The 24,541-nt window shown below is 32.8% G+C and overlaps 4 protein-coding genes across 8 annotated transcripts; 2 read left to right on the forward strand and 2 right to left on the reverse strand.

Moving 5' to 3' along the window:
• Nucleotides 1–135: 135 nt before the first annotated feature.
• On the reverse strand, nt 136–2,199 carry LOC126673048 (pentatricopeptide repeat-containing protein At3g04760, chloroplastic). The gene has a single exon (XM_050367000.2). The coding sequence runs from the start codon at nt 2,015–2,017 to the stop codon at nt 266–268; it is 1,752 nt and encodes a 583-aa protein (XP_050222957.1). The 5' UTR covers nt 2,018–2,199; the 3' UTR covers nt 136–265.
• Nucleotides 2,200–2,711: 512 nt separating this feature from the next.
• Nucleotides 2,712–6,007, reverse strand: LOC126675402 (uncharacterized). 4 transcript variants are annotated; one of them, XM_050370040.2, is made up of 10 exons: nt 5,851–6,003; nt 5,436–5,756; nt 5,066–5,176; nt 4,869–4,959; nt 4,608–4,676; nt 4,278–4,355; nt 3,977–4,066; nt 3,690–3,740; nt 3,097–3,333; nt 2,712–3,020 (listed from the first exon to the last, which is right to left on the reverse strand). In XM_050370040.2, the coding sequence occupies exons 1-10, from the start codon at nt 5,910–5,912 to the stop codon at nt 2,880–2,882; spliced, it is 1,251 nt and encodes a 416-aa protein (XP_050225997.1). In that variant the 5' UTR covers nt 5,913–6,003; the 3' UTR covers nt 2,712–2,879. The 4 variants fall into 4 exon arrangements, with proteins under 4 accessions (XP_050225997.1, XP_055961235.1, XP_050225998.1 ...); XM_056105260.1 differs by having other exon boundaries at nt 5,436–5,766; nt 5,851–5,960; XM_050370041.1 differs by lacking the exon at nt 5,436–5,756 and having other exon boundaries at nt 5,851–6,001.
• Nucleotides 6,008–6,832: 825 nt separating this feature from the next.
• On the forward strand, nt 6,833–12,871 carry LOC126674277 (casein kinase 1-like protein 10). 2 transcript variants are annotated; one of them, XM_050368706.2, is made up of 14 exons: nt 6,833–7,319; nt 7,400–7,440; nt 8,289–8,358; nt 8,476–8,624; nt 8,715–8,810; nt 9,655–9,725; nt 10,218–10,279; nt 10,392–10,455; nt 10,577–10,661; nt 10,855–10,981; nt 11,257–11,330; nt 11,418–11,478; nt 11,937–12,094; nt 12,165–12,871. In XM_050368706.2, exons 1-14 carry the CDS (start codon nt 7,244–7,246, stop codon nt 12,435–12,437), a joined length of 1,407 nt encoding a protein of 468 aa, XP_050224663.1. In that variant the 5' UTR covers nt 6,833–7,243; the 3' UTR covers nt 12,438–12,871. The 2 variants fall into 2 exon arrangements, with proteins under 2 accessions (XP_050224663.1, XP_050224662.1); XM_050368705.2 differs by having other exon boundaries at nt 6,834–7,319; nt 11,415–11,478.
• Nucleotides 12,872–17,116: 4,245 nt separating this feature from the next.
• On the forward strand, nt 17,117–24,541 carry LOC126673248 (serine/threonine protein phosphatase 2A regulatory subunit B''beta-like). The gene is made up of 13 exons (XM_050367323.2): nt 17,117–17,586; nt 18,488–18,730; nt 18,847–18,952; nt 19,033–19,132; nt 20,140–20,245; nt 20,406–20,496; nt 21,001–21,142; nt 21,367–21,514; nt 21,687–21,796; nt 22,629–22,785; nt 23,136–23,261; nt 23,375–23,525; nt 24,145–24,541. The coding sequence occupies exons 1-12, from the start codon at nt 17,422–17,424 to the stop codon at nt 23,513–23,515; spliced, it is 1,635 nt and encodes a 544-aa protein (XP_050223280.1). The 5' UTR covers nt 17,117–17,421; the 3' UTR covers nt 23,516–23,525; nt 24,145–24,541.

The following is a 24,541-nucleotide window of genomic DNA, read 5'->3' on the forward strand; positions in this document are numbered from 1 at the left end:
GATCTATATTGATTCGGTTGCATTTGCACACAAAAGTTGGAATTAATGGAAAACGACAAAAGTTCAATCTTTAAACTCTCCAGTTTGTAGTAAAAAGAAAATGTTTTGCTACACATGAATCAGTACAGGATCGTCTCAAAACAAAAAAATCATTCACAAATCTTAAAATTCCATTTGCTTTCTGTTACCTAAAAAGCCTTTCAGAAAAGGGAAAAAGGGCAAAATATAACAGTCTATTCACAAAGGTGGAACAGAACAACAAAAACTAGTCTTTAGCATATGAATACATAAGATCTTTGTGAATATCAACCAAAGGAAATGCTTTACTTATACGTTTAAATGAATCTTCAGAAATAGCATTCATGCTACGAAGAGAATTTGCCAACTCCATAGCCTCTGCTCGTAATCCCGAAAAACCAATACCTTCAATCAACAAGATGTAACTAGTTTCATTTGGCCGGCACCCTTTTTCATTCATTGCTGCCAGCACTTCGATGGCATCATTAACTCTATTAACTTTACCTAAACCAAGTAGAATAATGTTATACGTAACAACATTAGGCTGAAACCGACTGCTCAGCATGTCTACCAACAGCTCAATAGCTTCATCCACCATTCCATCTCTGCATAAACACGAAATAAGTGAATTATACGTTATTTCGTCGGGGTCAATTCGGTGATCAAGCATCTTCAAAATCATTTCCAGGGCTCTATATCTATCCCCGGAATTCCATAATGCACTGAACAATGTATTGTATGAACTAACATTCGGAGGACAGCCGACTTCATCGAGTTTTTCGAAGACTTCCAAAGCATGATCGGCTTTTCCTGCCCTGCATAAACCAGCCATTATTGTATTGTAGTTCACAATATCAGGCAAGCAACCATCAGATAACATAATATCCAAGAATTCAGTTGCTAAATCTAGTTTCCCCTCTCTGCAGAAAGCAGCAATCAACGGGTCGTAACAGTATGCATCGGCTTTTAAACCCTTTTCTTTCATAGACCTCAACAAGTTCACAGCTTCATCAACTCTCCCATCACGGCTTAATACCGCGATCAAAATACTATGAGTAACAACATTAGGCTTATACCCTCTAGCAATCATCTCACTCATTAAACTCTCCCCTTCGTTCCATTTCCCGAGACTCAAAAACGTGCGTAACAGTGTATTATACGTAATTATATCCGGATTACTACGACCCCCTGAACTCAACTTCCTAAGAAGATCAAAAGCCTTATCCACCATCCCCTCTTTACACAACCCCCTAACAATAGCATTATAAGTAAGAGTATCCGGTTCGAGCCCTTTCGCTAACATCTCATCCAAAAGCCTCATACCTTCATCAATTCCGCCATTAAGAATCGCAGCCTCGATCAAAATCGTATACGTAATCACAGTAGGCTTACAATTATCCTTCAACAACTCCTCAAAAACACTCAAAGCCAAATCAAGCTTACCCCTACTACAAAAGCTCCCAATCATAATATTATAAGTAACAACATCAGGCATAAAGCCTCTACTTTTCATCCTGTCAAGAACTCTATTAGCATTATCAAACTGATTCACCTTAATAAACCCACTAATCAATGCATTATAAGCAAAAACATCAGGCTTACCAAACTTCTCAAGAATATCCATAACTTTTACAGCCTTATCTATATTTCTTGAACCAAAAAAGCCTTTAATAAGCTTAGTACACAGAATTACATCAGGGGTGTAACCCTGGTCAACCATGCATTCAAGAAAGTAGAGTGATTCATTATATTTTCCTGATTTATAGGATCTGTTAAGTAATTTCATGAGATGGGCCTCTTTGCAATTAAAAGATAAGACATGGGGTTGTTTTGTTTCGGATGAAAGATTCAGTTTTTGTTGGTTTCTTGGATTAGTGTCATTAAGTTTAGGTTTTATGCAGCTGATTACAGTGCTGTGAAATGAATTTGAAGCTGGTTTTGGTTTTTGTGTGGTGGTGGGGACTGTGTGTGGGAGAAACTCAGAGGAAAACAGTGTCATGTTAATGGAGGATTGTTGATTTTGATCAAAGTTTGTGGATTACTATCATGTTTTTGTGAAGAGGATTGTTTGTTGGTGATGGAGAGAAAAATTGAGGAAGTGCCTGTGAAGTGGAAATCTTGGGTGAAGAAGTGATCAAGAAAGTGTTTTTAGAGAGTAATATTTCATGGAGATTTTTGATTGGATTGCAGAGTACATACGTTATGGATAAGAAGTGGCTGAACCGGATGGGTTTACGAGTTTATGGTTGAATCACTTGGACCGATTTATCAGCTGGTTCAACCTGTCTATTACATTTTATTTTTACTTTTCTTCAATTTTCATTACTACAGATTACAATTTTGGTTTTTTAACCTTTGAAAGGTTACAGCATAAACCTGTCAAACTGTGATCTGATCGAATTTTTTGATTATCCCCTCATGTACTATATTAGCTATCGATTTCTGCTTGTACCATTTTCGATTAAACCGGTTCAACCGGGAGGTCTAATTCACCATGTAAAATTATAAACCATCCATTAGATAAGTATTAATTAATTGTATGACAAATATATTGATTATATTTTCAATAACATTGTATGCTTTTTATTTACTGGTAATGGCATCCGATAACATGTCATGCAATTGATGGATAGTTCGCAATCCTGGAATGACATATTAAATTCATGTAAGTATCTCTCATACATCCAACACACTTAATAACTTGAAGATTCACTGCCAAAATCGTTATACACAAAACATTATTGTACAGAAACATTAATCTGATAAATGAAAGTACATTATCAAGCTAGAGCAGGGACGGCCCTTTAATATTACCCGAATCATACAACAATATCTAATTTTATCATTCACATCTATTCTCATTACTTGGTCGATGGTTCAAGGTCTGTGGCTAAATTATCCCATAGTGAGGATCTTCCAGGACACGCCCCATTAAGCACGGCCTTCCAATTTCCAGCGTTTAGCTTCTTTTTGAGTTCAATCCCTTGCGACTCCGGGATTTGCTGAAACACAAAATCAGAGTATTAAGCAATCAACTATTGGGTTATGAGAAGAGATCTCTTGCATAACTATTTATACCTTTGCTAACCATAAAATGTAAGTAGAAGAATGTACTGCTTGTGCTTCAGAATCTTCGTAGCTGTCGTCAGGTATAGATGAGCACGAATGTACGAGACATAACTCATTGTTCATAAATAAACTGATGTCAGTAACTATGCAAGTCTTGCACTTAGATGTGCGGCTTGAATTACTAAGATCAGTTGCAAAATGCCGTATCCAGCACAGGGAAAGGAACCGGCGGTAGAGCCACAGAGCCTGTAGTTAGAAAGCCGAGTGATATTATCACTTTAGAGAAAGAGAAAGGTGGGGAACAACTGCATCAATAACCTATGTTGCACGGAAACGGACACAATGAAAAAAACACTTAGATGACATTTTTACTAGAATAGCTTATAAATATAAAGTTTTGGAGTTTTAGAAGCATTTCCATCTCCAAAAACAAAACGCCAAAACATAAGACTCAACAAGTTTCCGAGCAGCATAATAACTAAGCGTTTCCAGGACACAAGACCCTGCATTGTGCTGCCCCAAGTAATCACTTATTCACCACATGAATCCTCAAAAAAAAAAACAAGAGAAAGAGAGAAACTGCGGGTTTTGATGCTAGGTACCTCTCTTCCTACATAATGTTTTATTAATTCTTTGTTCCATTGAAGCTCTTCCTGTCATATATCCAACAAACATGTTCAAAATGTCAATGATGGTAATACATTTCTGAGTGTAATATACTATTGATCAATAAGATGAAAACTGAAGAACCAAGAGATGAATTCGAAAATAAAAATCGTGATGCTCAAACAAACAATGTGCAAGCGCTCACACAATAACACGGATGCTTAGCTTCAAGAAAATAAGACAACAGATGACAGTAATAACACATTATGGAGGATTAACATACCTGCCAGATATGATAAATTTCAGCATCATGATCGGAAGACTCATCTTCCTGTTTGTGACACGATTCCTCTAGAATCCAAAGCATTAGTCTCTGCAATTTGTCAAGCATTCAAACTGTGATGGATAATGGAATACTTAACAAATTTCAAACTTATTATAAGAACATCGCCAACCACCATTTGTAATATTGCATCTGAGATGGAGGCTTTATTACAAGTTGATCTCTTTCTTTCCATCTCTTATGTGTTTCTCTTGAACTGTGTAATTTACTTTCAGGTTTAAAACTTCAGATAAGAACTCACTGTGCGATAATGAAAGCAAGAACTGTCAGCAACATGCAACCTAGCCCAATGCCCAGATTTCTTCAATTCAAGTAGCACCTGAAAGCATGAAGGCAGAAAATTGGTTCTTAAAATTGAAGAGAATCATCTGAAGAAATAATGAAAACAAATCCACAAAAGCCAGAAAATAAAGGCAGGATAATTTAACCGAAGTCTAAGGAAATACAAAAGCTAAGATACAATTAACTGAAACATCCTTTCTCATGCGAATTAATGAGAGGGAAAATAGAAGAGATTATTATCAGAGCACTATAGAAGCATCAAAAGATTCAAACAGTCTAAGAATGTAACCTGTTCTTTAGTCATGTAAGACACCAGCCAGCATCGATGATTCCATGCTCGATAGTTCATTTTTGATCTCTGGAAAAAGAAAACATCAAATAAAGACCACAATTTTGGATTATTGATGGCATCATATTAATATATTGAAAGTCATTTTTTTATCCTTGTAGCAGTGCAACTGGTACAAGGATAAAATAACCTATTATTACTATAAGAAATTTATAAACCTTCATTAATATATTGTATCCAATTCCTGAACTGAATTTAAACCTCGGCTATTTTTTCCACAAGTTCAGATTCTTTTCCTAAAATCTCCTGCATTGTTGAGCATTTTCCAGCAATCATCTTGATCACCCATCGCCTGAGCAATGAAAACATAAACAAGTATTTGACAAGTACACTCAAAAAAATAATGAGAGCATATAGTTGCTAATTTTAACACAGGCAAATTCACAAACATATGATACCTATGGCACCAAGCTTGTTCACTTTTTGGTGAAAAAGAAAGAACAAGAGCCGACAAGAGAAGTTCTTCAATAAACATCGGGATATGCTGCTTCTTGGATAAAATTAACTTCCTGTAAGATAAATACCAAAAGAAAACATGTTTTATTTACTAACTAATGAAAGATTAATACTTATAAAAAACTGAAAATAGCAAATATGTTACAAACACGGACACTTCATTCAATCAACGTGTCCTGTTTCGGACACGAAACTTCATGTTTTACATGGGAAATCTTAAAATAAGACTGTTTTGCCGTGTCCGTATCCGAGTGTCCAGTTTCCTCGTGTCCGTGTCCGTGCTACCTTACGGTTTATAGTTATATTATATACCTGGAATTCCATGCAGTGAGAAAATCACAGCTCAACAATAAAACAGCCTTGCTATGCTTCATAACCTCACTTTCATGAGATAAAAATCCGTCTTCAAGAGATGAATTTTCAACTGCTTTAGATTGTTTAACTGCATTCATAAATGCCTCTTTGGCAGCTTTATAAAGTGGAAGAATTACATGCACTGCAATCCCCAATTTATGATCTTTGTTCCAAAAATTTAAACGGCTCAAGGATTCGTCATTTGATTCAAATTCACTACTCTCTGCTTCTTTGCTAAGTAAATCGAATTGAGATTGATGAATAAACCCTAATTCATCACTGCATTAAGCTAACAAAACAATAAATAAAATACATATTATAAAATAATGTTAATAGTAATTGTACATAAGACATATTGGTTATGTGTGCTTACATGAGAGGATCAGAATCTAAAATGAGCTCGAAATGTTCCAGCAAATCAAAACCCTCGTTCATTTTTTTCACTGTTTGGTTAGCAGGAAAACGCAAGAAAATTTGAGAGGAAATAGAGAGAATTTTACAGCTATTGCCATAATTGATTGAACAAAGGATCAATTTACCCCTCAACTTGGCATAAAATATCAAAACTAGTCATCCTCAACAAAAACAGTTAAAATGCACCTTTGTTTAAATTCCCCTTACCAGTTGTCGGACGCAAAATACATATAACAATAAAATATCGAGACAAAATTTAAAAAAGTTTTAATATTTACTCCATTTTTAAAATTGGTACTTAAAATAAGGTGTGGATTTTTTTTAATTCTTTTTATTTTGAAATGATGTTTTTATATTCTGTATCAAATTGAAAAAGTGAACTGACCCTTTGTTCATTACTGATTGCTGCTTGAAAAAATATAAAATTGCAATCCAATCCTCATGGTAAAAATAATTTAAAGGAAGGACCGTGAACTTTTTTTTAGTAAAGAGTCAATCGGTTCTTAAACTTATATTTCATGCAAAAAAATTATTTTTAATTTTTTTAATCAATTAAATTTCAAAATTTGTATTTTTGGGTCAAATAAGTCATCTTAAATTTTTTATCGATCGGATTTCAAACTCTTTTAATTTAGGTCAAGTAATCTCTAATATACTCAAATGCATGACTTTTTTGACACCGAGATACAAGTGTGAGGATCTAATTGATTAAAGTGATCTATTTGGCCTCAAAACGCAAATTTGAGAATCTAATTGATTAAAAAGATTAAACTGACTTATTTGATCTCAAGATATAAATTAAAGGGCCAGTTTGATACTTTGTTGTTTTTCCTTTCTAGTAAAAAAAGAACAGCTGGTAAGCACGTGTTTAAAACGTGCAGTTAAAAACCGCGGATACAGAGAGAGAAAATAATAGTAGTAATTTTTACAGAGAAAAAATGGATAATAGAAAAAGGAAAGGTAAAGAAAACAAACAGACAAACAATTTCTGAAACTGTTTTAACAAAATCTCCATTTTAGTCTTATTTTTTCCTTTTTCTTTTCTTTAAACATTTATTTTTCTGCAAACCCTTTTCTTTAATCTTCAAAAATTCTCCATCTTTTATTATTTTTTTCTTATTTTTTTGTAATTATTCTTGGACTTGATTTGAGTGAAAAAGCTTCCACATTTATGAAATGTGAAAAGAATTCTTGAATTGTTTTTGTCAATAAAAAAGATTCAATCTTTTTTATGTTTTGTTGCCACTCAAAGAAATTTTGGATTTTGAGTGTTGCAAATTTGCAATAGTAAGATATCTTTAAATTTTGTGTTATATATAAGATTATAAGATCAAAATTTTTTAAAAAGAATCATGGATCATATAATTGGGGCCAAATTCAAAATGGGTCGAAAGATCGGTGGTGGATCCTTTGGAGAATTATTCCTTGGTTAGTTCTTTCAATTTCAATCTCAAAATTTTGTCTTGTTTATGATATAGGGGCTAATGTTGGTTTTGTTTATGGTGTAGGGGTTAATATTCAAAATGGAGAAGAAGTTGCTGTAAAGCTGGTATGCCATTGATTTTGATTGAAAAAATTAAGTTGATGTTATACTTTGATTTTGTAGCTTTTTTGATGTCATGTGTATTGAATGAAAAAAAAAAGTTTAGGAAGGCTAACTGTTTTGTGTTTATGAATTAAAGTTCTATGTAATTGTGCCGTGATCATGTTCTTGCAACTCACATCTATCTTTTTGGAGATTGATGATGTTGATAATGGAAGTGTGAATTTATGGTGATCTATTGCGGCGTCTAAAAGCTAAGATCCAACATCAGCTAAAAGAAACTTTTGGATGAAATTGTTGTAGAGAAACTTTGCTATTAGCTAGGGATAAGAAATGCATACTGTTTTCTGTTTCCGATGATCATGGTGGAACAGCCTCAAGTCTTGAGTTAGGAAACCTATAAGTGAGAGTTGAATTATAATGCGGTTATTTAGTTGGAGAGAAGTTAAAAAAATTCACATACTAGAGATAAGAGGGTAGATTCAAGTAGTTAGAAGTGTTCATCAATTTGCAGTAAAATAAGAAAATGAGTCAGCATGCCAAATTTTTACTAGCTCTAATCTAATATAGTTTTTATGCTTTCATTAGCGTATCAATTCTACTGAGAAACTTTTACAGGGATGTGCTTGTCAGTAGATGCTTTATTTAGCACCACTAATTTCCATTTTTTATGTGAAAAGGTGAAGTTATATATTCTTCTTGAAGGTGTATGTCATTGGTCTTTATGGACTCAAGTTGTGTAACACTAATACAGATAGACAATATAACCAGATGCAGCTACTAATTTATGAACAATATTATGTTTGAGTTATTGCTTTAATGTTCTAAACGTCTGTTTTCTTTTTAATTTTAAGGAACCTGCAAGGACCAAGCACCCTCAGCTTCACTATGAATCAAAAATTTACATGCTTCTTCAAGGAGGAAGTAAGTTTTACATTCTTGTCTAGCTGAGATTTTTTTTTTGTTCAAAGTTACATGCTACTGCTATGATTATGTAATCTGGAACTGATACTTTTGTAATGATTTTTCTCTATTATGAAGCGGGAATTCCTCAACTCAAGTGGTTTGGAGTCGAGGGTGATTACAATATCATGGTTATTGACCTTCTAGGCCCAAGTCTTGAAGATTTGTTTAACTATTGCAACCGGAAGTTTTCTTTGAAATCAGTGTTGATGCTTGCAGACCAATTGGTTTGTATTTACTCGCATTTCTAGAAAGTCTTCTTCCTACTAAGGACCATCCATTTTTAGAAGTTCTACTAATCTTCTAATTGCTTCTAGATTAACAGAGTTGAGTATATGCATTCAAGGGGCTTTCTTCATCGTGATATAAAGCCTGACAATTTTCTAATGGGTTTAGGACGCAAAGCCAATCAGGTTTGTACTCAATCAAGCATTTTTATGACTGCAGCTTGTGCATTCTTATTGTTATCTTATGATATTAATTTTCATGCACTACATATAATGAAACCAAATGTTGTCTGATATAAGCGGTGCAGTGGAAAAGGGTTGTTTCCTGGTTAGTTTTGACTTTTTTTTTGAAACCAGTCTAAAAATGGTTTGTTGAGTCGCCATTTTATTCAAATTTCAAATTCAAGTTTTGAAAATGACTGGCTATCTGACAAAGTGTAGAAATGAGTATTCACAACATTATTAAAGACGGGAGCCACCATTTTTCCAGTCATGACTGTTATTTTATTTGTAGAATATGCACGATGTGTATAAATGTTCGCTTTTGGCAGTGTTATATGAGACTCTATTCTAGCTCATCTTTTACATGATGCGCGTTTGAGCCTCAAAACATGGATATTGGTGTATATCAATTTAGTAAAGATTAACTATTTACAAATTTAACATGTACAAGTAAACACTTGGATTGGAATGCCATGGGGATAAGTTGCTCAACCTGATCTGAAATCTGTTATTCTAAAAATTATGTCAAGACTCAAGCAGTTGTCTTTGTACTCGATCAATAGTGTAAAGTACCATATACTGCAATCTGTTATGGTTGCTTTTGTCATGAGATCTTCCCAGTGTACTTGCACTTTTAGATTCCCTTCTCCATAGCATCTGATTCCCTCTCTGTGGTTCCTGATTTAATAAAAGCAAGAAGATTTTCTATCTGATTGCTGGTTGATTATGCATAAGATGATGTAGGTGGTTTCTGATTTAATTAAAGCAAGGAGATTTTCTTTCTAATTGTTGGTTGATTATGCATCAGGTTTACATCATCGACTATGGGCTTGCAAAAAAGTATAGGGATCTTCAAACTCATAAGCATATACCATACCGGTATTTCCTGAAGCTTTCTTTTTCCTTATGTTTGTTTCCTCATTCCTATGAGTGTGAGAACCTGCATCAGCTTCTTGTCCTTTTCCTTATTTTCGTATTCAGCTGATTACCTTTAGTATGTGAAATTTACATTGTTTAAACTAGAAAATAATATTGAATAAAAAAAACTAGAAAATAATATGGCAATAGTTCTTTCATATATGTCATTTTAACTTAAGATTGGTTAGTCTTCTGGAAGGTATTATAAACTGCATATATTTAGCATTTAGACAGACGGATTATTTTAACGACAATGGTATTGACATTCAAATTATACTTGGCTATTGTTCAACTCTATTGTCCTTTTAGGCTGTTATCGGGGCTTTAATGTGACTGGGCATCAATTTTGAAAACTTAAATTGTTAACTTAAATTTCTCCGCGATCTTGTGTTGGGGTGTTCCAAGACATGTATGGATTGCTCACAATATTGTGAATTGGCTATATCTTAACAGGGAAAATAAGAATTTGACAGGCACAGCTCGATATGCTAGTGTGAACACTCACCTTGGAGTAGGTGAGTAAAATAGCTCTCCTCTTATCAAGTGTTGTATATTGACAAAGAGTTTCATGTTAATTGGTGTGTGCGCATGGACTCCAATCTAATCATGCTTTTGCTTTGTCTGCAGAACAAAGCAGAAGAGATGACTTGGAATCCCTTGGTTATGTACTCATGTATTTCCTAAGGGGAAGGTTGAAATATATTATAGCTATTATTATAGCATTATTTTAATACTCATTCTGTAGCATGTAATTGAATAATAAGAACTTCTTTCATTGGTCCATTTTCTGACTATGGTGCAATTGGTGTCAGTCTTCCTTGGCAGGGCCTTAAAGCAGGGACAAAAAAGCAGAAATATGATAAGATCAGCGAAAAGAAGATGTTAACTCCTGTCGAGGTATTACAAATTTTAACCTTACCCATAGATGTAGGATTTTATTCCTTTATGTATAGTCTATACTTCAGTTGCTTCAATGCCCAATTATGGACAGGTGTCATGAAGATGTTTTTATTGGTCATATATTTAAGCTGATATTCCACTTAAGAAACTAATAAAGACATAACAATTGGAATTTTTGTATCTTTCTCAGGTTCTTTGCAAATCATTTCCTTCGGAGTTCATATCATATTTTCATTATTGTCGATCGCTGCGTTTTGAAGACAAGCCAGATTATTCGTATTTGAAAAGACTTTTCCGTGACTTATTTGTTCGAGAAGGTAAGAAGGATAACTTTTTTTTCCGTTTAGCGTGTTGTAGTTTGGCCCAAGCAAGGAAGATTGTTATTGAACATTAGTAATTTGTTTTTATACATTGATAATTATTAAATAAAAAAATATTGTAAGCTCACACATTTAGTACTACTGTTTTGTACTCAACAACTGGTTGAGAGCAAGATTCACCTGTGCTTTGCCAGCTTTTTGTGGGAATTTTTCTGTATGGTAATTATAAAATCGTGTGGCCTCATCAGGTTATTGACATGGATTACTTGCAGGTTATCAGTTCGACTATGTCTTTGACTGGACAATATTAAAGTATCCTCAGATTGGTTCCAGTTCCAGACAACGGGTCAGCTTTTGTTGCTATTGTAATATGTTTTCTTCTCCTCTTGACATCTTCTATTCATTATGCTGTTTCTTTTGATTGTTTCAGCAGTCTAGCGGGAAAGCTGGTTTAAAACCTCGGCAATCTTTTGAGCAAATAGATAAGGCTCCAGGTGAGTTCTTCTCGAGATAGGAAGGTATATTGAGAAACGTTGAGCCAGTGTGTAGCTGACATGTTTCGATTGTTCTTATATATGCATATGGCTCCATTGAAGTTTGTAGTCGACTACCTTTTGGGGAAAAAATTCTGTAATTGGTGGTTTCTGAGTCAGCTTCTTGTCATGGGCTGCCAGAATGGTCCTTGACATACTGTAGCTCTAACTCTAGCTTACTTTGGATTTGAATTTGGCACATCTTCCAAAAATAATTCACTTCCAGTAACTTAAATGTGTCTGCTGAAGTTTGAATATCCATGTATAGCACAGATAATTTAGGATTAAGCAAAGAGTTGAAATAGATAAAAATGTTATATTTTCAGGGGGTATTTTAGCAATTAGGCAAACTATTTGTTTTTTACTTCAATATCACTGAGCAGGGGCCTGTTTGTGTTTTTGTGTTTTAATTTATATAGTAGGACAGGAGACTCGTGATAGATCTTCAGGTGCATTAGAAGCATTCAGCAGAAGACTTGCTTCTGGTGCTTCTGGCACTTCTGGCACTTCTGGCGGACAGCCTGGTGATCGTGTAAAGCCCCGGACATCAGAGGATGCATCATCGTCTAAGGATGCAGTAAGTAACTTCCTTCCTCCTCATTTGTCAACCACCAAATGTAGCTGTAATTTCCTTCCTCCTTTTTCAGCGACCTAGTTCAGATAGAAGCCGCATTTCCCGCAATGGCAGCGTGTCAAAGAAGGCTGTTGCCTCAAGCAGCAGGCTAAGCTCCACCGTCGGAGGTAGTGAGAGTCGTTCAAGCTGGCTGTTCTCAAACAGCAGTCGTCTGTCCACCACCCACAGAATCCATTCTGGACCTAATTCGAAAGTGTCCCATGGAGCCGCTGCAAGAGACTCTCGAGATGATCAATTACGGAGTTTCGAGAACCTCAACATTGGCACCGATAAAAACAGGAGATGAACATCAATGCTTTGCGTTTGGTATAAAATTGTGCAGCTTTATGCAGGATAGTGCGTGTTCCATTCTGTTTCACATAAGCACTGGTTATATTGTCTTCCGCCAAATCACAATGCAGTTTCCGTAAGTGCAAGATCCGTTGCGGTTGCGGTTGCTGATCTCGTGTAGTCTTGTAAACTCGTCGGGAGAAAGGCGCTAATTTCCCCGGAAACTGTTGAATATTGAGGTATAGTATTACAGCATAAAGTTGAAATTATGGGTAAATACTCATGAACTTGTAGCATTACTATTACAACTTTCAGATTTAAAACAGTTTAAATACTGCAAAACTCATGGTCTATTTTAGTCCATTGTAATACCATTGTATGACTAGGGTTTATACTCATTTCATATTTTTTACCCTATTGTCAAATAAAGAAGATACTTCTCATGTATTATTTCTGTCGCTATACTTTAGTTGAACAGGCAAAATGTATATTTGCATGCTTGCACTATCACACATTTTACATTGGCTCCCTCCACTTCTATTTTTCAAGATTGAATCCCTTTTCTTCAATTCTATAGACATCATGTCCCTATATTGTGAAAATGAAATGCATGTATTTCATATGCAGTTAGTGCGATAGGGACAAAAGTTATTTTTTTTTTATATTCATTTTTTAAAATATGTTTATGCATCAGGTAAAAAATAACGATGTTCATTTTTTTAACATTTTTCTTTCCTTTTCAACCCAATGATTACTCTCCTTTTTTAACAATCTGCTTCAGTTATTATTTTTATTTCAAATAAAAAGAAACAAAACAACAATAATAAAAAACGTACTTTTTTATGAATAAAAAAATGTACATTTTATTTCATCTTTTTTATTAAAAGAATCATCGGTCATCTCTCTTTAAACAATTTATTTATTCATTACAAAAAAAACAATCTACTAATTATGATGCTCATTATCATTGTTAGAAAAGAAAAAAAGATGATGTATTTGAAGAATCCTAAAATATACAATTAAAAAAATATCAAATAGTAGAGAAAAATACATGAAATTAATAAGGTAACTATCATCTATATCTATCTATCTATACTATATATAAAAGCACGGATGGGGGGGACAAGCAAATTTACTGAATAATCCTTTTCAATTTACTACTAAATAAAGGTTTTATAGTCATTAACTAATTAGTTATTTAATTAATCACTATAGTAATTAAAGTCCTAATTAAAATAGGTAGCTAAATTATCTCCAATTTAATTTTTAGTATGTAAAAAATAGCTAAATTGTCTCCAAATTAATAGGAATACCTATCTTTTAGTTTGATTGAACTACAAAATTAAAATACTGTATTTGGTCAATATATTATTATTTAAATTTCCATTTTATTTATTTTTAAAAATATTATTAATAAAATTAAGTTAATTATTTAATTATGATTATTATAAAACCAAAAGAAGAAAATTTAATAACCGAATATATTATATTTACTTTTACAAAAATTCTTAACTAATTTAATATTAATTATAAATAAAAAATTGATATAATTATAATAAATTTACTAATATGTTCATTGAGTAGTTACATTACGAGTCACGTGCATAGCACGTAATGCGAAACTAGTATAATTAAATGTACTAATTTTAAAGATCTTACACTAGAAATAACAATTTAGTTTTACACTAAAAATAATATTTTACTACTTTTGGTGCTAAATTTAGTGTAAAAATAATAGGCTTAAATGCATCAAAAAAATCACAAACTTTCACGTGTTTTTAGAATTTAACATAATCTTTTCATTTTGGCATAATTTACATAAACTTTCCAATTTTTGCAATTAAGACCACGTGTGTCCTTAGAAAAATAGTATCATTTTACATCCAAAACGGTGTCGTTTTGCATCCAAAATGGTGTCGGTATCTTTAATTGCAAAAATTTGAAAGTTTATGTATTTTTTTGCCAAAATTAAAAGATTATGTTAAATACCAAAAACACGAGAAAGTTGATGATTTTTTGTGCATTTAAGCCAAAATAACATTACATTGAGATGTTTTTTATTGAGGAAATGTCCTAAAATACACTATTTTATATTTTATTTTCAACTATACATTGTTTTCAAATATATTTACATGTCATACCTTTTTTTTCACCAAAAATGCTTTTTTTAATTTCTAAATAATTTTTTTCACTTTTTACTAATTTATGCTCTTTTTTATAGATTTTTTCTTATTGTTTTTTTAGTGTAATTGTGGTGCTTTTTATAGTGTGTCTATGGTGTTTTTTTAGTCTAATTATAGTGTTTTAATAGTGTACCTGTGGTGTATATATAGTGTTTTGTAGTGTTTTTATAGTGTATACTATAAAAACGGCGCAAATACACTATAAACACTGAAAAATACACCATAAAAACATAGATGCACCATAAATACACTATAACGTAAATATATCATAAAAACACTGCTAATACACCATAAATCAGTTCATTTTTTCAAAATCAGTAACATCAAAATAAAAGAACAAATTTATGAATAAGAGAAAGATAAAATAATTATATTGACAATATAATAATTTTATAAATAAAAAAATAGATTTACAATAATCTCTTTACAAAAAATCTAAATTATCACAAAAAATATAAAAAAATTACAAAAAATATAAAAAACAATATCGAGAAATCCATTAGAAGAAACACGGTGACGAGAAAAATAATGGAAGAACCGCAGTGATGAGAAATCCACTGCAAAAAACGTGATAACGAGATACATGACGAGAAATATATCGAAAAAACACGCTACGACGAAATGGAAAAAAATGATATGCGGCGTAAGTAGACGTATGGAATAGAAAGTTGAGAGAGAAAAAGAGATAGGAGAGAATTTTAAGAATAAGAGAATTATTGAGAGAAATAAATGCAACTATGTGAACATTATAACTTAAAATGAGTGAAGCCTTCTATATACAGTAGGATATTTTTGTAAATATATTTATAATTAGGATAGCGAGAGTAATTATGAAAAGAATGGCGAAAAAAATGTAAAAAATATTAAAAACTATGTATTTTAAAAATAATTCCTTTTTATTCACTCATGGGAAAATAATGGGGCTATTCTCCCTTTCTATATAATAAATACAAAAATGAACTTATAACTACAAAAGGTATATTTTAAATGACAACATTTAATTCATGTAAATATGACATAATTTAAACCCATTTCATATGCATGTTAGTTTACATAAAATTTATTTGTATCATCTAAAATAGAATCAATATTTTTAATTGGCATAAATGTACATGAAAACAATGATATTTGTGTTATTTTCTAAATACATGAAAAAATAGTTTTGTATGTCGATTTAATAGACATAAAAAATAACAATATACATGTATATTCAAAAGTTCAATTGAAAGAAATATTAACCAAAACAAGATTGCATTTAAGATATTAGAGAGAACTAAATGTATCCCTATAAATAATTATTAGTGAATGCAAAATATTTCAATTCAAAAGAAGATCTTAGAAACACATAGAAAATATTCAATTTTATCAGAGCTTTGTCTCGATCCTTGGACTTATGAATTAAAATTTTATACAGTAGTTTGGATAGTTTAATGTTTATTTTTATTAAGCATATTTAATAACATATCAAGTGCAATTGAATCTATTCAGTTAAATTAAAATAAAATAAAATAGAATATTAAATTAAAACTTATATTATAAAATATTAAATTATTGATTCATTTAAAGTTGCTTATTAAAATAATTTATGACGTTTACTTACAGTAAATTATTTTCACAAACTATCTCTTGATATGTATACTATTTATTAATGTTATTGCTTGTTTTTTTATTAAATATTTTTATATTCATTATAAATTTTAGTTTAAAATTTTAATGTTTAAAATTAAAAAAATTAATATCAAAACATTTTAAATTAAAAAATTAAAAATTTGAAGTGGTTAAAATGATCAAACAAAATATGAAATTCAACATTTAATTTTTCTAATATCCATTATTAAATATTTGATTTGTAGTACTTAATTTTCAGTATCAAACGCTACCTCACTGAAACCTCAAAAAAACAATACTTTTTAGGATTAATTTTAAAAATAATTATAAAATTTACCGTATTTTGCAACAACAATGCAAATTTTAAAAATTGTTAAACCCAGCCGCTAACTCCCATTTTTGGCAAATCAAAATATTTACTTTTGTTTGTTAAAAAAACCGTGATGTAGTTGCCAGAAAATAGTTCCATTTATCATTTTTTAGTAGAAAATAGTTCGACGTTTCGATTTATCAAAACATAAAAATTAGTGAATATTAATTTGTCAAGTTTAAAGTACGCGTTTATGATTTAATCTGCATTATCAAAGAACCCTTAATCTTTGTATTTCTTTTATCAATAGCAGGATTAATTGGAAACTAAATTTCCTCATCATTTGAACAACATTTTTGTCATTAAATCATCAAATTGCCAAAATTGTTGACAAAAATGGCGAATAAAGTTGACTAATGGACTAATAAATATTTTAGTTAAAAGAAAAGAAAATGTAACAGAAATCACATGTTAAAGCACGTGACCCATGATGGACACGTGTCCTTTTCTATTTAATTTTCTCGGACATTATCATTTTTACAAAAACACCCTCACGTCACTTCCCTTTACTCTATCAATCAAAAATCTTTCTGCAATTTAATTTAATTTAATTTCTCCATTAGCTAATTAAATTGAATCGCATCCCATCGCTCAATCAATTAATATCTCAAAATTTTCCTTCATTTTCTTTCTCGCCAAACACAACAAAATATTTTAATATTGTAAAGATCTAGGGTTAGCTGCTACTTCCGCTGCTACAGCTTCAAATCTTAGATTGTTGAACAAAAATTGTAAAGTTAGAGCGGTAATTGTTGTGAAACCTAGGGTTTTAGTTCATATATATGATTGGATTGGATTAATTAGATTTGATTATTGTTATTATTATTTTTTAAAGAACAATGGAAACGAGTCCTGTTGTTGTTGTTGCTGGTGGTGTTAGCGATTTGGCGATGTTAGATGCGGAGTTGTTACAGTTACCGGAGGTGTCGCCGCTCGCCTTCAAATCGTATCCTGACTTTGCTCAGATGCTGTTTGAGCAGTGGCTTGCTCTTCCTGACGCTAAGGTACTTTAATTTTTTTTATTATGATGTTTTATTTTAGATTATTAGATTTGTTTTGCCAGGGACTTAAATAATAAATAAATATTTATTTTGGAGACTTACTGACTGACTTTATTTATGTTGTTTAGTTTCCATTTTTGGATTAGTGGACTAAAACTGAACTAATCTAGGTCGTAATATAGTTATTGAGGAATTGAATATAAAAAGATGATTTTGTGAAGGATGAGGAACTTTATAAAATGTGATTTGGATATGTGGCGTAATAAGACTTGTGATTTAGAGCTGAAATTTGGCGGTGTTGATGAATATTTTGTTGGAATATGAGGTTGTTATTGAGGTTTATCCAGAATGAGACGGATTACACTGTGTTTGAAAAGATGGAAGTTACCAGTTATAGTTTTTGCATTTCTTGCACCTACTCATTTGTATCTTCTCAATATTACTCGTGAAAATTCAAATCTGACAGTTATGTATTAGGAAGCTTTCAGTCAAGGAAATGGGATTAACCAAAACGCTGTTGTTAGTAGAAATGGGAATTAGATTTTATACTTCTAATCGATGCACTAATTGAAGTGTGAATAAAATCATTAGTGGCAGTGCATTGGCACTTTCAGGAGGAGAATCAGAGTTCTTCTAACAAGCTCCTTTTGTCCCTTAGTCTGTTGTTTTACATTGTGATTTGTTGTTTACGTTACTCAAATGTCCATATGTGTGATTATTAGAAGAGATAACACATCAGTTGAAACTAATGTGTCAAGATGTCTTTTCTGGTGCTTTGCTGATTGTTTATAGAAAGTCCTTCTGACCAACCAAGTCCCTTCTTTTTTATTTTGTGACAGGGATTGTATTCTTTTTTTCTTTCTTAGTTTTTAATTCTTTTTACTTTTTTATTCTTTTTGGCTAGGTCACATCATTGCTTAACGATGCAAAGTCAGGTGCTCCCCTGAATGTCACTGGAAACTCTTCTAATGCAACTTCTACCACAGGCAGTTCCTTGCCTTCTATGTTTCCTGGAGGAAGTACTCCTCCACTTTCTCCTAGGAGTACTAGTGGTTCTCCTCGTATAACGAAGCAGAGAACTGGTCTTTCTAATTTAGGCTCTCCTCTAAAAGTAGTTGGTGAACCAATAAAGGAGTTCATACCTCAGGTTTGTTAATTTTATTTTTCTTTTCTGTTAATTAGCATACTCACATTGAATATTCCCTTATAATCTCATTTCCTTCACTGATCTTTGTCATATGAATAATTGCAAATGCTTGTCAGTTTTACTTTCAAAATGGCCGTCCACCTCCAAATGATCTGAAGGAACAATGTTTGTTTCGGATCAATCACTTTTTCTATGGACGCTCTGATGGACTGCAGATACACGGTGAGATATGCATGAAATTTCTAGTCTTGTTATGTTTCTTGAACTCATCTTTTCATTTTCCATTTCTTTTGCATGTTCAGAATTCAAATCCGTTACTAAGGAAATATGCAAACTGCCATCTTTTTTCTCCTCGACTATTTTTAAAAGGATCGATGTTACTGGAACGGGTATTGTCACGAGGTATTTTCTTCTCATGTTTCTATTAAATTAACTTCGGAGAGGAGAACTTTGTATTTTAACTGCTTTTTATTTGATCCTGATATTTGTGCTGTAAATATTTGAGACCTCCTGCCTGTTTAAGACGCTGGTTTATTGGAATTAATCTACTTTGCAGTACTTGAAGACTGAAATTATGAATCTGTTTGGAAAGTTTTTATTGGTTGGGGTCTGATTGTGTTGGAATTGAGGCTTTAGGTGATGATAATAAACTTATTCCATTTTTCAATTCTAGTGAAATATGTTTTTTTTTTAATTTAAAAAATTGTGAGGGAGGGGGCAATAATGTGATTACCTTATTGAAGTATTTTAGCTAAGTGCCTTCTTTGGCTGATTATGGTGTTGCCCTTTCATCTGCTCAACTCGTGAAATTCACTTAGCAGGCATTTGTCTAGTTAGCAATAGGATGTACTTATATAGAGTATCGTTAACCATTTGGCAAAATTAGTTGAACGAGGAAGGGAAAGATTGTAAATCCACATTCTTGCTATTAAGCTTTATTGTGATGGTTGGTGCCTAGCTAAGTAGCTATGTACAGGTGTGATATATGGAGAACTTTGAAGACTGTATGTTGTGGTTCTGAGCTTGCAGGCTATTTAGTTGAGCACAATAACTGCTTTCCTGAAGCTTTATTGATGATTAATTCAACTGGTGAAAGTATTTTTTATATTCACGCCCTTTAGCATACAAGTGAATAAGGTTGGGCCCTGTTGTCAGCTTTAACAAGTAGATTTGTGGTTCAAATTAAAAGTTCGTTGTAGGATCTTATTTCTGTCTTTATGTGTTATTCGTCTCTCTTTTCTACGAAGATTGATTCCTACTTGCCAAAGTAGCATATAGGAAGTAGATGAATGTTACATTATAGCTGTTGCCTGGTGCAGATTTTCATCAGTGCATTTATTTGGTGGTTAATTTCAAGAATGGTAATTAATTGGTTTACTGAATGCTGTTTGCACCTAACTTGCTTGTAGGGATGCCTTTGTTAATTATTGGATAAATGGTAACATACTGACAATGGATATGGCAACCCAAATATATAAAATTCTTAAGCAACCAGATCTCAAATACCTCACTCAGGTATAAAGTTTTTCTCATTTGTAAGTTTATGTACCTGCATGAACACATTTTTCTTGCATTTTCATTTTATTTTATTATTATTGGATTACTGCCAGGTTTGGATGCCATCATCTCCGTATTGTTCTTTTCATATTTATAATGTTGTACATTTGATAAACAGGAAGACTTTAAACCAGTGCTTCGAGAACTTTTGGCAACTCATCCAGGATTAGAGTTTTTACAGAGCACGCCTGAGTTTCAGGAAAGATATGGTTTGTACTTTTCCAATCAAGCGCTTTCACGTCTATTCTGCTTCTACTGTATAACGGACGTGTTTCTTATGATTTAGCAGTATTTATTAATGCTAACACATGTACATATTCAGATGAATGAGATGCTAAAGAATAAAGAGTCCCTATTGAGTAGAATTTGATTATGGTGTTCTTGGTTATTCGATGGAGATTGTAGGAGAAAAAAATAGTTAAATATGTTGTCAATTGTGGATATTCTATGGCCAAAAACCAACCAACTGATCATTTTATTATCTGAGACAACGCACTTTAATTGGCAGCAAAACGTGTTTGACAAGCTTCCATTTTATAGCTCAGATTTTAAGATTAGTGTTAAATTTCGAAGAAGCTTATGAATTATATCAAAACTTTCTAGGAAATCTCTTGTTTGTAAATGTTTCCTGTTGTGATGTTCCATAATGATGGACTATACCTTTCACACGAGCTCTTTGTTAACTTAGATTATTCCTCTCTGTGATTTGCCAGCTGAAACTGTAATATACAGAATATTTTACTACATAAATAGATCCGGGGATGGTCATCTTACCCTCAGGGAGCTCAAACGTGGAAATTTAATTGATGCAATGCTGCATGCAGATGAAGAAGAGGACATAAATAAAGTCTTGAGGTTTGTAATCAGCCAAAAATTGGCATTTCTCTCTTCAAATTAAATTAAACTACGTTGGTATTTGGCTGAGTTTAGTTGTAGTAAACCTTTTCTGGCTGAGCTTGTAGAATATGAAATATCGTAGCTTTCAAATTCAAGCACCTTTATAGAATTTAATTAAATTATTTTTGAGAAACGTTCTTTATGGTATTGAATTCTTCTTTTTTCTTGCATCATGTATACAGGTACTTCTCATATGAACACTTTTATGTGATATACTGCAAATTTTGGGAACTTGACACAGATCATGATTTTCTGATCGACAAAGAGAACCTCATCAGATATGGTAACCATGCACTTACCTACCGGATTGTTGATAGAATATTTGCCCAGGTTTGTCAGTCAGATAAGGCTTTTGTACTTCAATCTCAGTCGCCTTCTATCTGCAGAAAGAAAATTTTCTTTTTTTTCAACATTGTCTATCTCATTCATCCTCTCATCTCATTCTGTATAGTCTAATTTCCATCATTTTTGAAATGTCTGATTATGTGCTGTACCGTTCCAGGTTGCGAGAAAGTTTACTAGCAAGGTTGAAGGGAAGATGGGATATGAGGATTTTGTGAATTTCATACTGTCGGAGGAGGATAAGTCATCTGAACCTAGTCTTGAATATTGGTATGTATTTACATCTGGTTGCTTGGGATTAAGGGTGCTGTGCTGGAAATTTTCTTCCAATAGCTGCATTTCTATAATCTGTTATGTCTGGGAATGCTTTCATCTCGATCTAACACAATACAGAGAAACGGGACATTTGGACATGGACACAGAAAAACGATGTTATTTTAAGATTTTCCATGTTAAAAGTGAAGTCTTGTGTCCGAAGCACCAAGTTTCCGACGTGTTTTCAAAATGAATAACGTTGGTTGAATGAAGCGTCCGTGCTACTTAGACCTCTATCTCTTTCATGTACATATCTTTAATTAGGTTAGGTGTAGTGTAGTCATGATTTCATGATTGAGGAAGAACTACGAAGTTGAAGACAAATAATTAATGGGGAAGTTAACATTCAATAATCATGATTGTTGTGTAATAATGTAATCATGCTTCACCTTAATTTCCTTTGGTGTTATAGTGTAGTCTTGCTTCACCTTAATATGCTTCATCTACCGAGTAATATGATCCTGGTAGATGAGTTCTGGTGCACCCCAAATTTAACAATAATCATAGTAAAAATAGGGGAAGAGAACAAATGGACAGTATTTGTGAGAAATGAAGAGACATTATATTCTAAGATATGATTAATGATGATGAGTTAAAGGGTTGGACAAATTATCAAATTTTTTGGTCATTATGTTCTTGTTTCATTATAATATAATTACATACAGATATCGTATTGTGTCTGACATGGAATTCAACTTCGGGACAATTTTATGAATAATTATTTCTCTTTAGCAAAGGTGATAATTAGCTAGCGATTGAACAATCTTTCACATAATTTTATTTTCAGGTTCAAGTGCATAGATTTGGATGGAAATGGTGTTTTGACAAGGAATGAAATGCAATTTTTTTATGAAGAGCAGTTGCACCGCATGGAATGCATGGCCCAAGAGCCTGTGCTTTTTGAAGATATTTTGTGCCAGATAATTGACATGATTGGACCAGAGGTTTGCCATGGATAGTATGACTTTTCTATAATGTATTTCATGTGTGTAGGAACCTGTTGACAGATAATTTATTAGCGGTAAATGCAAATATGGTTGACAGATGCTGCCTATATCTTGCACAGAAATGAGGTTTTGTTTAAAATCTGATATCAAGGCTTTAAGCAAACTCAATTACTAAATATTCCTTGATTTTATAAAAATATAGCAGTGTGCCAAGCCATTCTCTTCCATAAATGTAGCATTTTGTAGAGAATATTGACCTGTGATATCTTTCAGTATGCCAAGCAGTTGCCTTCATAGATTCAATATTTTGTAGATAAAATTGACCTGTGAAGTTTTTTCACATGCAGCATGAGGGCTTTATCACATTGCGTGACCTGAAAGGCTGTAAGCTGTCCGGAAGTGTGTTCAATATCCTTTTCAACCTTAATAAGTTTATGGCCTTTGAAACTCGTGATCCGTTTCTAATTCGTCAGGTTTGTTGCGTATTGAATTTTCCTTGCTCCAATTTTGAATTTAAGAAACTTTTACAATGAATCCAGTTGCTGGAGATCGTTGGTGATAGTGTTGGTGACATCTTAACAAACAGGAGCGTGAGAATCCAACATTGACCGACTGGGATCGCTTTGCACATAGAGAATATATCAGGCTTTCAATGGAGGAAGATGTTGAAGATGCCTCTAATGGAAGTGCAGAAGTCTGGGATGAATCGCTTGAGGCTCCATTTTGAGGTTAATTAGGTAAAGTAGTTTAATTTATGTAGTCATAATAAGCTGCCATTTAATACACTAATAGTTTAGTTTACCGTCTTATGGATGTTTATGTTGTTTCATCTCATAGAAGAGTAGTTAGTTGCCATAGCCTTGGTAGAAAAGATTAGTAATAGCAATTTAGAATAGGTTGATTAAATACCAGCTTGTGTTGTTTCATTGTTCCTCTCAGTTGGAATAATAGATGACTAGTGTCTTCAAAACCACAGTAGGTCAGCCTTATTGTTTCTGTGTTCTTCAGCGGTTCCACAAACATTTGCTGCATGGTTTTAGGTATACAATTTATCTTGCAAGTAGGGGTGTGCAGTATTCGGTATAACCACATTTAACCCACCAAACATTGCCGGCTCATTCAGTTCGGTTCAATTTTGCAAAATTTGGTTATGCTTAATTCGGTTACGCTTAATTCGGTTACCAAATCAACCAATACATGTTCCTACTTGCAAGTTCTAATAGTGCTGCTCTGAAACTGTGTAACCATATACTACTTTGCTTGCTTGAATTCCTCTTATTTTAGCTAGTGCATATATCAAGTCCAGTTTTCTTTTGATACTTCCTGCTTAATTTATTAGTTCACGTGTCGCTGAAGAGTGTTTGCAGAAAACCTCTGAATTCTCAATATACGGAGGCCTGAAGAACAGTATACTAAGGAACAATTTTTCTATGGGATGTGGCAACTCTGAACTTAACAAGGGAAAGTCCAAGCTTGGTGGGTGAACAAACTTCTTTCTTAATTGCCAGTGCCAGAAGCAAAATTATCAACGCCTTTGTGAGCCCTATTATGACGCAATGATGAACACTACAATGGATAAACTCGTTGATGGTGCTAAAGTTCCCGGAAAGGAAGGGCCGTTGCTCAGAGGTGAGATTTTGATTGTCCAGGTTGAAGTAGCTCAAAAAACTTTTTTTTCTTCATTCATCCATTTGTAAGATATTATGTCGCAGTCATTTCCCTTTCTAATTTAGCAGTTGGTTCTTTTGAGATA

The sequence above is a fragment of the Mercurialis annua genome, linkage group LG3 (genome assembly GCF_937616625.2).
Source record: "Mercurialis annua linkage group LG3, ddMerAnnu1.2, whole genome shotgun sequence".
NCBI lineage: Eukaryota > Viridiplantae > Streptophyta > Magnoliopsida > Malpighiales > Euphorbiaceae > Mercurialis > Mercurialis annua.

Bases quoted from the DNA above. Each gene is read 5' to 3' on its own strand.
- LOC126673248 (XM_050367323.2), top strand. From the start codon at position 17,422: ATGGAAACGAGTCCTGTTGTTGTTGTTGCTGGTGGTGTTAGCGATTTG. The intron at 17,587-18,487 runs GTACTTTAATTT...CTTTTTGGCTAG, and splicing joins TTGCTCTTCCTGACGCTAAG to GTCACATCATTGCTTAACGA. The intron at 21,797-22,628 runs GTATGTATTTAC...TTTTATTTTCAG, and splicing joins GAACCTAGTCTTGAATATTG to GTTCAAGTGCATAGATTTGG.
- LOC126675402 (XM_050370040.2), bottom strand. From the start codon at position 5,912: ATGAACGAGGGTTTTGATTTGCTGGAACATTTCGAGCTCATTTTAGAT. The intron at 4,356-4,607 runs GTTACATTCTTA...TCATGCTTTCAG, and splicing joins CTTACATGACTAAAGAACAG to GTGCTACTTGAATTGAAGAA. The intron at 3,741-3,976 runs GTATGTTAATCC...GATATATGACAG, and splicing joins AAATTTATCATATCTGGCAG to GAAGAGCTTCAATGGAACAA.
- LOC126673048 (XM_050367000.2), bottom strand. From the start codon at position 2,017: ATGACACTGTTTTCCTCTGAGTTTCTCCCACACACAGTCCCCACCACC.
- LOC126674277 (XM_050368705.2), top strand. From the start codon at position 7,244: ATGGATCATATAATTGGGGCCAAATTCAAAATGGGTCGAAAGATCGGT. The intron at 7,320-7,399 runs GTTAGTTCTTTC...TTTATGGTGTAG, and splicing joins CTTTGGAGAATTATTCCTTG to GGGTTAATATTCAAAATGGA. The intron at 9,726-10,217 runs GTATTTCCTGAA...ATATCTTAACAG, and splicing joins CATAAGCATATACCATACCG to GGAAAATAAGAATTTGACAG.